Here is a 13,760-nt window from a genome sequence, read left to right on the forward strand (position 1 = left end):
CTGTGTGCTGCAGGGCTCAGTTCTTGGTCCTCTTCTCTTTTCTGTCTATACTACATCCCTGGGCTCTATCATCCACTCACATGGTCTTTCCTATCACTGCTATGCTGATGACACACAGCTCTTCCTGTCCTTTCCACTGGACAACTCCACTGTCTCATCGCGCATTTCTGCCTGTCTCTCAGACATTTCTTCCTGGATGAGAGGGACACATCTTTAGCTCAACCTCTCCAAGACCGAAGTCCTTGTCTTCCCAGCCAGACCTTCGACGCAACACAGCATCAGCATCAACATTGGATCTACAGTGATTGTCCCACTAAGTCGGCCAAAAATCTGGGGGTCATCATCATGTTGCAAAAAATATGAGCAATAAGGCAATAAAGGTGAGTTAGTGCAGTTCTGAAACAAATAAATGTGCAAATGCAAAATGTGACTCAATGTAAACAGTTGTGTCCATGTTAACAGTTATTTTATGTTCATGGTTGTAAACTCCTGTCAGCTGTTTAGGAGTCTGATGGCAGAGGGGAAGAAAGAGTTCTTCAGTCTCGAGGTTCTGCATTTCACACTTCTGTTCCTCCGTCCTGAGGGTAGAAGTGTGAACAGTCCGTGCTGGGGTTGGGAGGGGTCTTTGAGTATGGAAGCAGCTCTCCTGTGGACTCTGTGGTGGTAGATGCTCTGGAGAGAGGGCAGTAGAGTCCTGGTGATCTTCTGTGCAGGCTTCACTACTCTCTGCAGGTGTTTGCGGTCCATGGCAGTAGTGCTGCTGTACCACACAGTGATGCAGTTGGTCAGGACACTCTGAATGACGCAGCTGTAGAAATTGCTGAGGATCTTAGGCGACATGCCAAACTTCCTCAGCCTCCTCAGAAAATACAGCCGCTGTTGGGTCTTCTTGACCCGCTGCGTGACGTGAGCTGTCCAAGTGAGGTCCTCACTGATGTGGACACCCAGGTATTTAAAGTTTAAAGTTCTCTCCTTTCTCATGTCCACGATCATTTCCTTCGTCTTGTCCGTGTTGAGGGTGAGGTTGTTGTCTCCACACCATGACACCAGACTGGCCACCTCCCTCCTGTAGGCTGCCTCGTCACCACCAGCAATGCGTCCTATCACTGCGGTATTGTCCGCAAACTTCAGGATGATGTTGTCCTTGTGGGAGGCGACACAGTCGTAGGTGAACAGGGTGTAGAGGATGGGGCTGAGTACACAACCCTGTGGAGTGCCAATGTTTGTGATGATACTGGCTGAAGACCTTTTACCAATCCTGACAGACTGAGTCCTGCCAGTCAGGAAGTCTTGGAGCCAGTCACAGAGGGTGGGGGGTAGACCAAGTGTGGACAGTTTGTGGGTGAGGTTGTGGGAAATGACCGTATTGAAGGCGGAGTTGTAGTTGATGAAGAGTATCCTGAGGTCTTCTTCTTCTTCTTTTCCTTTCGGCTGCTCCCTTTCAGGGGTCGCCACAGCGAATCATGTGCCTCCATCTAACTCTATCCTCTGCATCCTCTTCACTCACACCAACTAACTTCATGTCCTCCCTCACTACATCCATAAATCTCCTCTTTGGTCTTCCTCTAGACCTCCTGCCTGGCAGCTCCAACCTCAGCATCCTTCTACCGATATATTCACAGTTTCTCCTCTGAACATGTCCAAACCACCTCAATCTGGCCTCTCTGACTTTATCTCCAAAACATCTAACATGAGCTGTCCCTCTGATGTACTCATTCCTGATCCTGTCCATCCTCGTCACTCCCAAAGAGAACCTCAACATCTTAAGCTCTGCTACCTCCAGCTCTGCCTCCTGTCTTTTCTTCAGTGCAACAGTCTCTAAGCCGAACAACATTGCTGGTCTCACCACCGTCTTGAACACCTTTCCTTTCATTCTCGCTGATACTCTTTTATCACACAACACACCTGACACTTTTCTCCACCCGTTCCAACCTGCCTGCACTCGCCTCTTCACCTCTTTTCCACACTCACCGTTGCTCTGAACCGTTGACCCTAAGTACTTAAAGTCCTGCACCTTCTTCACCTCTGCTCCCTGTAACCTCACCATTCCACCTGGGTCCCTCTCATTGACACACATGTATTCTGTCTTGCTGCGGCTAAGCTTCATTCCTCTGTTTTCCAGAGCAGACCTCCACCTCTCTAGATTTTCCTCCACCTGCTCCCTGCTCTCACTACAAATAACAAAGTCATCTGCAAACATCATAGTCCAGGGAGATTCTTGTCTAACCTCATCTGTCAGTCAGTCCATCACCAGAGCAAACAAGAAGGGGGTCAAAGCCGATCCTTGATGCAGACCCACCTCCACCTTGAACTCCTCTGTCACACCTACAGCACCTCACCACTGTCTTACAGCTCTCATACATGTCCTGCACCACTCTAACATACTTCTCTGCCACTCCAGACATCCTCATACAATACCACAGCTCCTCTCTCGGCACCCTGTCATACGCTTTTTCTAAATCTACGAAGACACAATGCAACTCCCTATGACCTTCTCTGTACTTCTCCATCAGCGTCCTCAAAGCAAATACTGCATCTGTTGTTCTCTTTCTAGGCATGAAACCATATTGCTGCTCACAAATGTTCACCTCTGCCCTTAGCCGAGCTTCCACTACTCTTTCCCACAACTTCATTGTGTGACTCATCAGCTTTATTCCTCTGTAGTTGCCACAGCTCTGCACATCTCCCTTGTTCTTAAAAATTGGTACCAGTACACTTTTCCTCCAGTCCTCTGGCATCCTCTCACTCTCCAAGATCTTGTTAAACAAACTAGACAAAAACTCTACTGCCACCTCTCCTAGACACTTCCATACCTCCACAGGTTTGTCATCAGGACCAACTGCCTTTCCGCTCTTCATCCTCTTCAATGTCCTCCTCACTTCACTCTTACTAATCTTTGCTACTTCCTGCTCCACACCAGTCACCTCTTCTACTCTTCGTTCCCTTTCATTTTCCTCATTCATCAACTCTTCAAAGGTCTCCTTCCATCTTCCCATCACACTCCTGGCACCTGTCAATACATTTCCATCCTTATCTTTAATCACCCTAACCTGCTGCACATCCTTTCCATCTCTATCTCTTTGTCTGGCCAACCTGTACAAATCCACCTTTCCCTCTTTAGTGTCCAACCTGGCATACAAGTCCTCATATGCTCTTTGTTTGGCCTTTGCCACCTCTATCTTCACCTTACGCTGTATCTCCCTGTTCTCCTGTCTACTCTCTTCAGTCTCTCAGTGTCCCACTTCTTCTTAGCTAACCTCTTTCTCTGTATACACTCCTGAACTTCCTCGTTCCACCACCAAGTCTCCTTCTCCGCTTTCCTCTTTCCAGATGACACACCGAGTACCCTCCTACCTGTCTCCCTGATCACATTATCTGTAGTAGTCCAGTCATCTGGAAGCACCTCCAAACCACCCAGAGTCTGTCTCAGCTCCTCCCTGAAAACTAAACGACATTCTTCCTTTTTCAACTTCCACCACTTCGTCCTCTGCTCTGCCTTAGTCCTCTTCATCTTCCTCACCACCAGCATCATTTTACACACCACCATCCTGTGTTGTCTGGCTACAGTCTCCCCTACCAATGCTTTACAGTCACTGATCTCTTTCAGATTACAACTTCTACACAAGATGTAGTCTACCTTAGTGCTTCTCCCTCCGCTCTTGTACGTCACTTGTTCCTGCTTCTTCTGAAAGAAAGTGTTTACTACAGCCATTTCCATCCTCTTTGCAAAGTCAACCACCATCTGTCCTTCTGTGTTCCTGTCCTGAAGACCAAACCTGCCCATCACAGTCTCATCACCTCTGTTCCCTTCACCTACATGTCCATTGAAATCTACACCAATGACTCTCTCACCTCTGGAGATGCTCTGCATCACTTCATCTAACTCACTCCAGAATTTCTCCTTCTCTTCTAACTCACATCCTACCTGTGGGGCATAACCACTCACAACATTGAACATCACCCCTTCAACTTCCAGCTTCAGACTCATCAACCTGTCTGATACTCTTTTCACCTCTAGAACCTTCCTCACAAAATCCTCTTTCAATATAACTCCTACTCCATTTCTCTTCCTATCTGACCCATGGTAGAACAACTTGAACCCTGCTCCTAAGCTTCTAGCCTTGCTACCTTTCCACCTGCTCTCCTGGACACACAGTATGTCCACCTTCCTTCTCTGCATCATGTCGATCAACTCTCTAGTCTTCCCTGTCATAGTACCAACATTCAAAGTCCCCACTGTCAGTCCTACATTCTTAGCTTTCCTCTTCTCTCTCTGCCTACGAACACACCTTCCTCCTCCTCTTCTTCGTTTTCAACTAACAGTAGTCCAATTTCCACCAGTACCCTGTAGGTCAACAGCACCAGTGGCGGTCGTTGTTAACCTGGGCCCCGACCAATCCGGTATGGAAGTCTTTGTCACGATTCGCATGTTTGATTTGGCATGTGTTTTACGTCGGATGCCCTTCCTGCGACAACCCTCTGCATTTATCCAGACTTGGGACTGGCACAAGAAGACACTGGCTTGTGCCCCCTTGCGGTTGCATTGAAGAGTATCCTGAGGTATGAGTCCTTATTTTCCAGATGAGAGAGGGAGTAGTGGATGGCTGCAGCAATGGCAGTCTGTTGAGGTGATGCTGGTGGTGTTGGTCCTGTAGTCTGTGATGTGCTGCAGTTTTTGCCACATCAGGCACGAGTCAGCATTAGAGTAGAAGCTGTCCAGCTTCTCTCTTCTCTCGGCCTCTTGGCCGCTGTGATGGCTTTTCTCAGTCTGTACTTCGCAGCTTTGTACTCCGTCTCATTGCCTGATCTAAATGCAAGAGAGCGAGCATGTAGCATCTGACTTCTTCTGATTTGGAAACTTCCTGATTTGTATAGTGGGCACGATGTTATCGACACAAGTGCTGATGTACCCAGTCACATACTCTGCATAATCCTGTACGCTGATGGAAGAGTCCTCCAGAGTGGCTGTCGATTTAAACACGTCCCAGTCTGTCAGAGCAAAACAGTCCTGCAAGGTTCTCTCAGTGTCTGGGATCCAGAGTTTAACATGTTTGGTGACAGGGTGTGTTTGTTTCAGTCTTTGTCTGTAAGCATTGTACAGGAACAAAGAGATGTGGTCTGAGTGTCTGAAGTGGGGGCAGGGTGCCGCCCTGTATGCACCACGTATGTTGCTGTAAACATGATCGAGAGTGTTCTTATCAAATGTGGGAATGAAGTCACCAACAACAATAAAAACAGCGTCAGGATGAGCCGTTTCTAACACGCTGATGACGTCATAGAGTTTGCTGAGTGCTGCGGTGGACGTAGCTCGTGGGGGGATGTAAACAGCGGCCAAAAACACAGCAGTAAATTCCCTCGGTAGATAATAATCAGGCACTTCACCAATAAAAACTCCACATCTGGCAAACAGTGTTCATCAACCGTCTGTATATCTCCACACCACAAGTTGTTAACATACAAACACCCATCTCCCCCTTTAGTCTTACCGGACGCGGCCGCTTGATTGCCTCGGTGAACAGACTGAGTCTGTAGCTGAATGGCGTCCTCTGGGACTTTGTCTGAGAGCCAGGTCTCGGTGAAAATCAGGGCGCAGCACTCTCTGATTTCCCGTTGGGTTGTAATCCTGGCTCATAGCTCGTCCAGTTTGTTTTCCAGGGACCGCACATTCGCTAGCTGGAGGCTAGGTACCGGTGGTAGCATGGAGCCCTCCCCTCTTGCCTCACTTGCGTCGCCGTCTCTGAAGCGCTCTCCTGGGGTCAACTAACTCACTCAAGCCCGGTGCTTCGTTGCCCCCGGGGTGGTTTCGGTGGTGACTCTGGGAGCGAACATGAGTTGTAGCAGAATACAACTAGTAAAGTCAGTGTGTTGTGAGTTGTTGATGTCCAGTAATGGCTGTCGGTTGTATGTTAGCAGTGCATGACATTTATATACTGCAGAAAATACAAGAAACACACAAAGAAGACATTTCAGCGCGGAGCGAGCAAACACGTCTGCCTCGGAGGGAGCCATGTTGAGTGGACTGATTTTTGGTTTGGTTTTTGTATAGAACGAGGGCCCTGTTTACGGCGTCATCTACATATCTGTTGGCTCTATAGACAAACTGCAGGGGGTCCAGAAGGGGTTCGGATCTCAGTAAAAAGAAATTACGTATTTTTGTCTTTTATATATTATTAAGTTAAATACATAAATATACTTATATAATATATTTTTTCTTACACGTCACTTTGTAGGAAACCATCAAGTTTCCATTCTTCTCCTCCCTCCCTCCCTCAGACAAACCTCACTCTGCTTCTTTGCCAAACAATAGATCACACATTTCTTTGTTAATGTGTCTCTGTTATCACCAAACCAATGAACTGTTTCTCAGAAACTTATGTTTTTCCAGGAAACTTGCGTCAGCCATTTTCTGACCAATAAAGCAGCTGGACACTGAGGAAAAGTTCCTTTTGGAATCAAATGCTGCCAAATACAGGACTTAATTGGACACTCTGTGTGTCTCACTGACGTCAAAGGTAACTTCAACTTCAAGAACCGAGTCCAAAGTGTCTGACAATTGGACAGAACATGATGCCACAGGAAGGAGAACAAGTCGGTTAAAACCAATTCAGCACCTTTCAATTCAATTCAACTTTATTTAGCGCCAATTCACAACAAAGTCATCTCAAGGCACTTTACAGAATAAAGTCAAGGTTATAAAGATGTATAAAGAGAACCCAACAATTCCCCCTGGAGCAAACCATAGGCAACAGTGGAGAGGAAAAACTCCCTTTAAGGGAAGAAATCTCCAGCAGAACCACACAGTGGACGGCCATCTGCCTTGACCAGTTGGGGTGAGTGGAAAGTGAAGAGAGAAAAGTCAGGGGCACCTGCAGAAAGGGACAGAGAAGGACAAAGACAACTTCGGGAGAAAACACAGAGTTAATGTCATACAGTGGTGACAATTGTGGGGTGAGAGTAGAGGAGAGAGGGACAAGAGGAGGAAAGGAGCTCAGTGCAGTCTATGCCTATAGCAGCATAACTATAACTAACTATCAGCTTTATTAAAGAGGAAGGTTTTGAGCCTAGACTTAAAAGTAGAGAGGGTGTCTGCTTCCCGAATCTGAACTGGGAGCTGGTTTTCTGATTTTAGAAGTAAAAAATTGTGGGACATCCAGGCCTTTATGTCTTGTAGGCTTGAAGCTTTATTAACTGATTATTTTCATCTGGTTCCATAGATAAATATAACTGGGTATCATCAGCATAACAGTGGAAATGTATGGAGTGTTTTCTAATAATGTTGCCTAAAGGAGACATATATAAAGTAAAAAGTATTGGTCCTAACACAGAGCCTTGTGGAACTCCATAGCTAACCTTTGTGTGCATGGAGGATTCATCATTAACATGAACAAATTGAAATCTATCAGACAGATAAGATTTAAACCAACCTAGTGCAGTTTTATTAGTTTATAATGATTAACTCCTCTTGTGGTCGTTTTTTGGTTTATGTAATTTAGTTGGTCGGGGAACAGACACAGTCTCTATAGGTATGTGGGAGTTGTGGGGGGGTGACGGTTGTAAGGATACTGCAGAGAGGCGTGTAGCACTGGATCTCTGCATCCTAGGCTCAACTCTGGATTGTCATATTTTTGGTTGTCTAATAAAACCAGCCATATTTCTGGATAAGAAAGCTGCACCATCTAAAGTAGGATGGATGCCATCTCTCCTAATCAGCCTAGATTTTCCCAAAAAACGTTTCCAATTGTCTATGTAGCCCACATCGTTTGCTGGACACCACCTAGACAGCCCGCGGTTGAATGACGACATGTCGTCACTGGTAAGATTTGGCAGGGGTCCAGAGAAAATTACGGAGTCCAACATTGTTTTGGTAGAGTTACACACCGATACAATGTTAATTTTAGTGACCTCCGATTTGCGTAAGAGCTACAATTAATCAGTAAACAGTCCTTTGGTAGAAACCCAAGAGTGTGCAAAAACAGGAATTGACGCAATACACTTACTGCACGAGTCCAGCACAGCTAATTCTGCTGAAGAGCTACAACAACCTTTAAGGTGGAATGTTTTCTTCCATTTTACTCAGTGCTTCATTCAGGTTGTGAATCAATTAACACACCTTCAATTTTAACACAACCTTGACTGGAGCATGTGGTTTTATTGCGTCTCTTGCATGACAAACAATTTACTGATGATTCATTTCAGCCTAGTTCTGCAAATCTTTCTCCTCACTTGGAGCATCGTGCCTGTACATTCCAGCATCACCACAACAGACACCACTCTGTTAGCACCTACACAAGAATAATGTCCAACAGTCCAGAGATAATCTTCAGATAAGAACCACAAAGTGTGCTGCACATTTTGTTCTATGCTGAATTTATTTTTCATTAACTCTATCAGGATATGAGATGTTGTGTATATCACACAGCTCTGATCCACATGTCTTAACTGTGGCTCATGAAAATTCAGTTTCACAGATATTATAGTCATCTTTTTCTTCACAACCTTTTCCAGAAACTATAACCATCTCTTTATTTTTCCCAATGTAAAGGTGAAGATTATGATCTGTGGACCTGCTCCTTTCTCTATGCTGATACATCTGATGTTGTTATGAGCCCAACCAGTGTCGTCTCCTCAGCACATTTAAACTTCTTCACTGAATCATCACAAGTGGTCCAATCATTTGTGTAAAGTCTAGATTTCTGTATGTAAGAAGGTTTTATAGATGAATAACAAGGAATGATTAGTCCTTGTCAGCAAAGACGTCCATCCAGCTTCTGAAGTAATGATTGAGGAACATGGTGCAGAATCTCTTTGAACTGGAAAAGACTTGAACTTGGTTTGGTAAAAAGACACAACAATGGTTTAGTTTGATCTATTGCTTGTCAAAGAAGCAGAGAGAGGTGTGTCTGAGGGAGGGAGGGGGGAGAACAAGGTATTTATACCATGTCAGATGTGAGGACTTGACACTTGCAGCGATGGCTTCCTACAAAGTGATGTGTGTGGTGACTCTGCTGACTCTGCTGACACCAGGTAAGAACCTCCTCACTGTCCACACCTGAACCAATCAGGTTTCAGATCTACTTACTGCTGTGTGAGGGAAACACTTGGGAACAAGTAAAACCTCTTAATCAAGTAAAATACTAGGTGCAATACTAATGTTTCTTTAGATCAAAGTGAGGACAGAAGGGAATAAAAACTGTCCAAACTGAGTCAATTCTTAAAAAACTCTTTGAAGTCCAACATTCAATGTGTAAATAATATATGTAATATATAATATAAAAGAAAAAAACGCAAAAAATGAATTGAGATCTGTGGTGAGGGGGCAGCAGTGGCTCAGGTGGTGACTGTCCACCTGTCAACCGTAGCTTCAGTGATTCTCAGCCCGACTGTGTAAAGTCATATGTGGAAATGTACCTGGACAAGACCCTGAACCCCCAAACTGACCATCACAAACTGTTGAGCTTTTGTGAGCCAGCACACATCTGACATACCACATGATCTGAAGTGGAAACCCTGAGCTGATGGGAGAAACTGAACCAGGAAAGAAATCGTGTTTCATAGTGAGTGAGAAACTGATGGAATGATGAAAATTTATGGATTTATTTCCTCAACATATTAGCTCATATTTTAGATTGTTATCGACATTACTGCATGTGGACAGTGAAGAAATATTCTGCTTAAATAAAGGAGACACATTTTAAATTCTTTTTTTTTCAAATATTTATTAAATTAAATAACATTTATAATTCCGAAGCAAACATTTAGTTATTCAGGTCATTTATATTAATTAAAATTATGTCATTAGATTTTTTGTATTGCTTTGCATATATTTCCATATTTACTAAAAGTAAAATTCGCTCCAAGATCAAAATTTTGATTACTTTTTTACTTTGGAATCTAAAATTTACTGTCATCTGTTAAATTTTGTGGCAAAAATAAAACTAACAAACAATTTAATAATGTTTAAACAGAAATGTGTTAATAATTAGTAATAAATGTTAGAAATGATAAAAAATCAATCTTCCTCTGTATAAACCACATGTCTGGTTTCATTGTGGATCATCTTCACACTTTGGTTTTATAGAAATATCAGATCATCAGGATGTTGTGTATTTTTTAGTCAGGGAGACACTATTGATAAGCAGGAGACTCCAATATTTCCACAAGAAGTTGGATGTTGGATGTAATTTTTATCCTGTGAGTTCAGTGTCGCCACAGCGGATTAATGTCCGCATGTTGATTTGGTAGTTTTTACGCCGGATGCCCTTCCTGACACAACCTCCCCAATTTCTATCAGGCTTGGACCAGCACTGCACAGCTGGGGAGGGGAAGGGGCTGTTAGGAGTTCAGTGTCTTGCCAGAGACACTTTGACATATAGACGAGACCAGAGATAGAACCACTGACCCTGTGGTTTGTGGACGATTACTTTACTAACTAAGCTACAGCCGCCCAACTTGCTCCTACTGAATAGTGGCTAAAATAATCTAAAATATGTTTTTAGTAACGATGCAGCTTGACAAGAAATATTATCTGGTGTTGATTTGAATCCAGCTTGAAAAAAACACATTGTTTATGATTAAAGTGAAGAATATTTTTTTTTTGTTTCAGCAGTAACAACTAAATGTTGGTTTATGAACCTTTTTTGTTTTTACTTTTCTGTAAAATGTGTTTGAATGTGTTCAGTAACAAATGTTAGAGATGATAAAAATCAATCCTCTCCTGTTTCCACCACATGTCCAAATGTTGTACAAGAAGTATCAGAAAAGCCTCAACAGTTTCTTTGTGTTCTGTGTTTCAGAGAGTCTCTCACAGCTGGATGGTAAGTCCCAGTTTGCTCCTGTCTGATTTAGTTAAAGATGATCTTCACACTGTTGTTGGATAAGATTGTCAGAGGTTTGTGTCAAACCTTTGGAGCAAATCAGCTGCAGTATTTCCACAAATGGATTCAGACAATTCCAACAACTGATGTTTTGAATTAGAACAAAATGTCAAAACATTTCATAAGAAAATCACTAAATCATCACTAAGAGCTTGTAGGTTCATTTCTTCTCTGAACATTGTTGATGATCTGCTTCAAACTTGACTTCCTGTCATGTCCAGGCTCTGTGATGGCTCTGACCCATTTCAACACTTGGATCAAATCAGTCATTCTCAGTGTCTCATCACACAAAGACTCCTCTGCATCAAAGTGAAAAATCAGAGGAATCTTGGACATTATTTTGGTCTCTTTGGAAACTGTGGGATCTCCACCATCATCTAAAATTAATCTATGTGGGTTTAACTAAACAGTTGAAGTTTTCAAGGTTTTAAAGCTCAAATGTGTCTCCAGCTGATGTCTGTGGCCAGGTCCCACTGAGTAATCGTCTTCTGGGACTAGGCGTGAAGGTTACAGATGGTAAGTGGCCGTGGATGGCGAGTCTACAGAAGGATGGACGTCATGTGTGTGGTGGGACTCTGGTGAACGAGGACTTTGTGCTGAGCAGTGCCGACTGTTTCTCAAGGTGAGACACCTGGAGTCATGTTCTCACATGTTTTAAAGTGTTGAGTTGTCCTCATTCCTAATTTAGCTCATGTTATCTCCCTCAGTTCAGCCACAGCATCTGATTGGACCGTGGTCCTGGGTCGTCTGAAACAGAACGGCTTCAACCCCTTTGAGGTGAAACTGAATGTGACAGACATCACTCTGAGCAACCACACTGGGTCTAATGAAGCAGCGCTGCATCTGGCGACCCCCGCCCCCCTGTCTGACTCCATCCTGCCCATCTGTGTGGACACCGGACGAAACTTCAGTGTGGGCTCCACGTGCTGGGTTGCAGGCTGGAGCTCCGGGGCAGAAGGGGGTGAGTCCCTGACACTAGTCTGACACAGTAATGTTAACTGTCTGCATCATTTCACCTCTTTCCATTAAACATAGTAAAGTTAGAGAGATAATTACAACCTGCTTCTGATGCCACTTGTCACCATTTTCTGATTCTCCCAACTTTAGTGGAACAAGTTCTGCAGGAATTCCAGACCTCTGTGGTGGACTGTGAGGACACATCGAGTGACAGCATTTGTACAGAAGCTTTGACACTGGAGCAGGTGAATAAGCAGATTAGTATTATTATTATTGTTCCTACACACAGTGTGTTGGTGTGTGTTTGTATTTTATCAAAGTGTCTGTTGGTCCTTTAAAGGGTCAGAGGTCAGAGTCAGAATGACCATGCTGGACCTGTAGATTTTCATTTTTCCTCTTTGTTCAGGGGTTCTCTGGAGGTCCGTTGATGTGTCGGCAGGATGATTCTTGGTTCCTGGCAGGAGTGTTAGCAGCTGAGAACAAACTTACCACTGGAACAAAAGCAGTACAAGGGAAGTCCATCGTAAACAACTGGTTGGTCTTTCCCCAACCAGGTTACTTCTGAGTCTTCAACACAGCAGTGTAGATGAAGGATTCTATCATTCGGCTTCCAGCAACAGCAGCATTGAACACCAGCTGTTTCTTTCTCCTCTCTTTTCTTGATGTGTCTCCACTTGTTCACATAAAACCTTCAACTACACCTGATTTCCACCTTGTGTGTGACACAACTGTCTATAAAGAATTAACTATTTTAGACACAGTCTGATCTTAAAGCTCCTCTAATAATCCACATAGCAGAGTGTGTAGAGTAGTGAAGTTGTCCAATCAGACATCCAGGGTTCCTGCAGCAGACGTTCATGTTCTCCACTGCAGTGTGAGCTGCTGTTCACCTTGGATAGAGCAGAGTCTTCTTTCATCCATCAGTAGTTTAGCTCTGATTATCCAGCAGTGACTAACAGCTGTGCAGGAGAGGAGTCACACAATGATCCCACAAGAATAGAAGTTTTCTGTTCAGTCATTTCTTCTCTGAACATTGTTGATGATTTGATTCACATGATGATTTTAATAAAGGCACCTGCATCTCTGAGCTGTTTGTGACTTTTATTTAACCAACAATTCACAAAATGATCATTGAATGAACTTCTTCTTTAAAAACATGGTATAAATCAAATTAGTGATTCATTTATTTTGACTAGGGGGGAAAACAATTAAAGCCACTTCTTAATATAATCACTGCAGTGTAACTCCACCACCACTATGACCTCAATAATGAACATATAGCATTTAATGCAGCTTGTGTTAGAATGAGCCATTGCTCTGCTGCTACAGAGCTCGACACTGTGAGTGACTCAGAGTAGAAACACCCACTGATTCCCAGTATTTCATTGTCACTTGAAGAGTTCACTGGGTCACCACTGTTGTTCATCATGTTTGTTTCCTCCTCCTTGGTTGTTCCAACTGAACCTAAACTCTGAACAGGAGAGAGCTGAGCCACTGTACAGATTCTTCTTCAACAGCTTCCAGGTTTCACCCTGCCAGTAATAATCCTACAAATAATGGTAGAACTAAAACTGCTAGTCTTAAAGCTGGTTAATGCTGAACTAAAGGAAATAACAGAGGGTCATAAAGTCACATGTTGTTAGGATTTGCAGTCAGTGAGGTCTGAGGGACAGAGTTTTCTTAGAAGATGTAACAGGTGTGGATTGGACATAGAGAACCAATGCTGAAGACTCTTTTCCCACAAATAATTTGCTCTTGCAGACGACAATCAAACAATCACTGCACAACTGACCCCTACATTTACAAAAAATAAAGTTGAGAAACTGAGAAATGCAGCTCAAATCTCCACAGAGTTACAATAATCACGCAGGACATGACGACTGGCCGTACTGCAAGTGGCACCAAACAGACTTCAAAGTAAAATGAAAA

General features: G+C 43.7%; 1 protein-coding gene across 1 annotated transcript; it reads left to right on the forward strand.

The window, feature by feature from the left end:
- The first annotated feature begins 10,735 nt into the window (after window positions 1–10,735).
- On the forward strand, window positions 10,736–12,918 carry LOC137138052 (transmembrane protease serine 6-like). Its single transcript, XM_067524958.1, has 5 exons — window positions 10,736–10,814; window positions 11,325–11,496; window positions 11,582–11,835; window positions 11,982–12,076; window positions 12,238–12,918. The coding sequence occupies exons 1-5, from the start codon at window positions 10,736–10,738 to the stop codon at window positions 12,394–12,396; spliced, it is 759 nt and encodes a 252-aa protein (XP_067381059.1). The 3' UTR covers window positions 12,397–12,918.
- The last annotated feature ends 842 nt before the right edge of the window (window positions 12,919–13,760 follow it).

Source organism: Channa argus, chromosome 12 (assembly GCF_033026475.1).
Source record: "Channa argus isolate prfri chromosome 12, Channa argus male v1.0, whole genome shotgun sequence".
Taxonomy (NCBI): domain Eukaryota; kingdom Metazoa; phylum Chordata; class Actinopteri; order Anabantiformes; family Channidae; genus Channa; species Channa argus.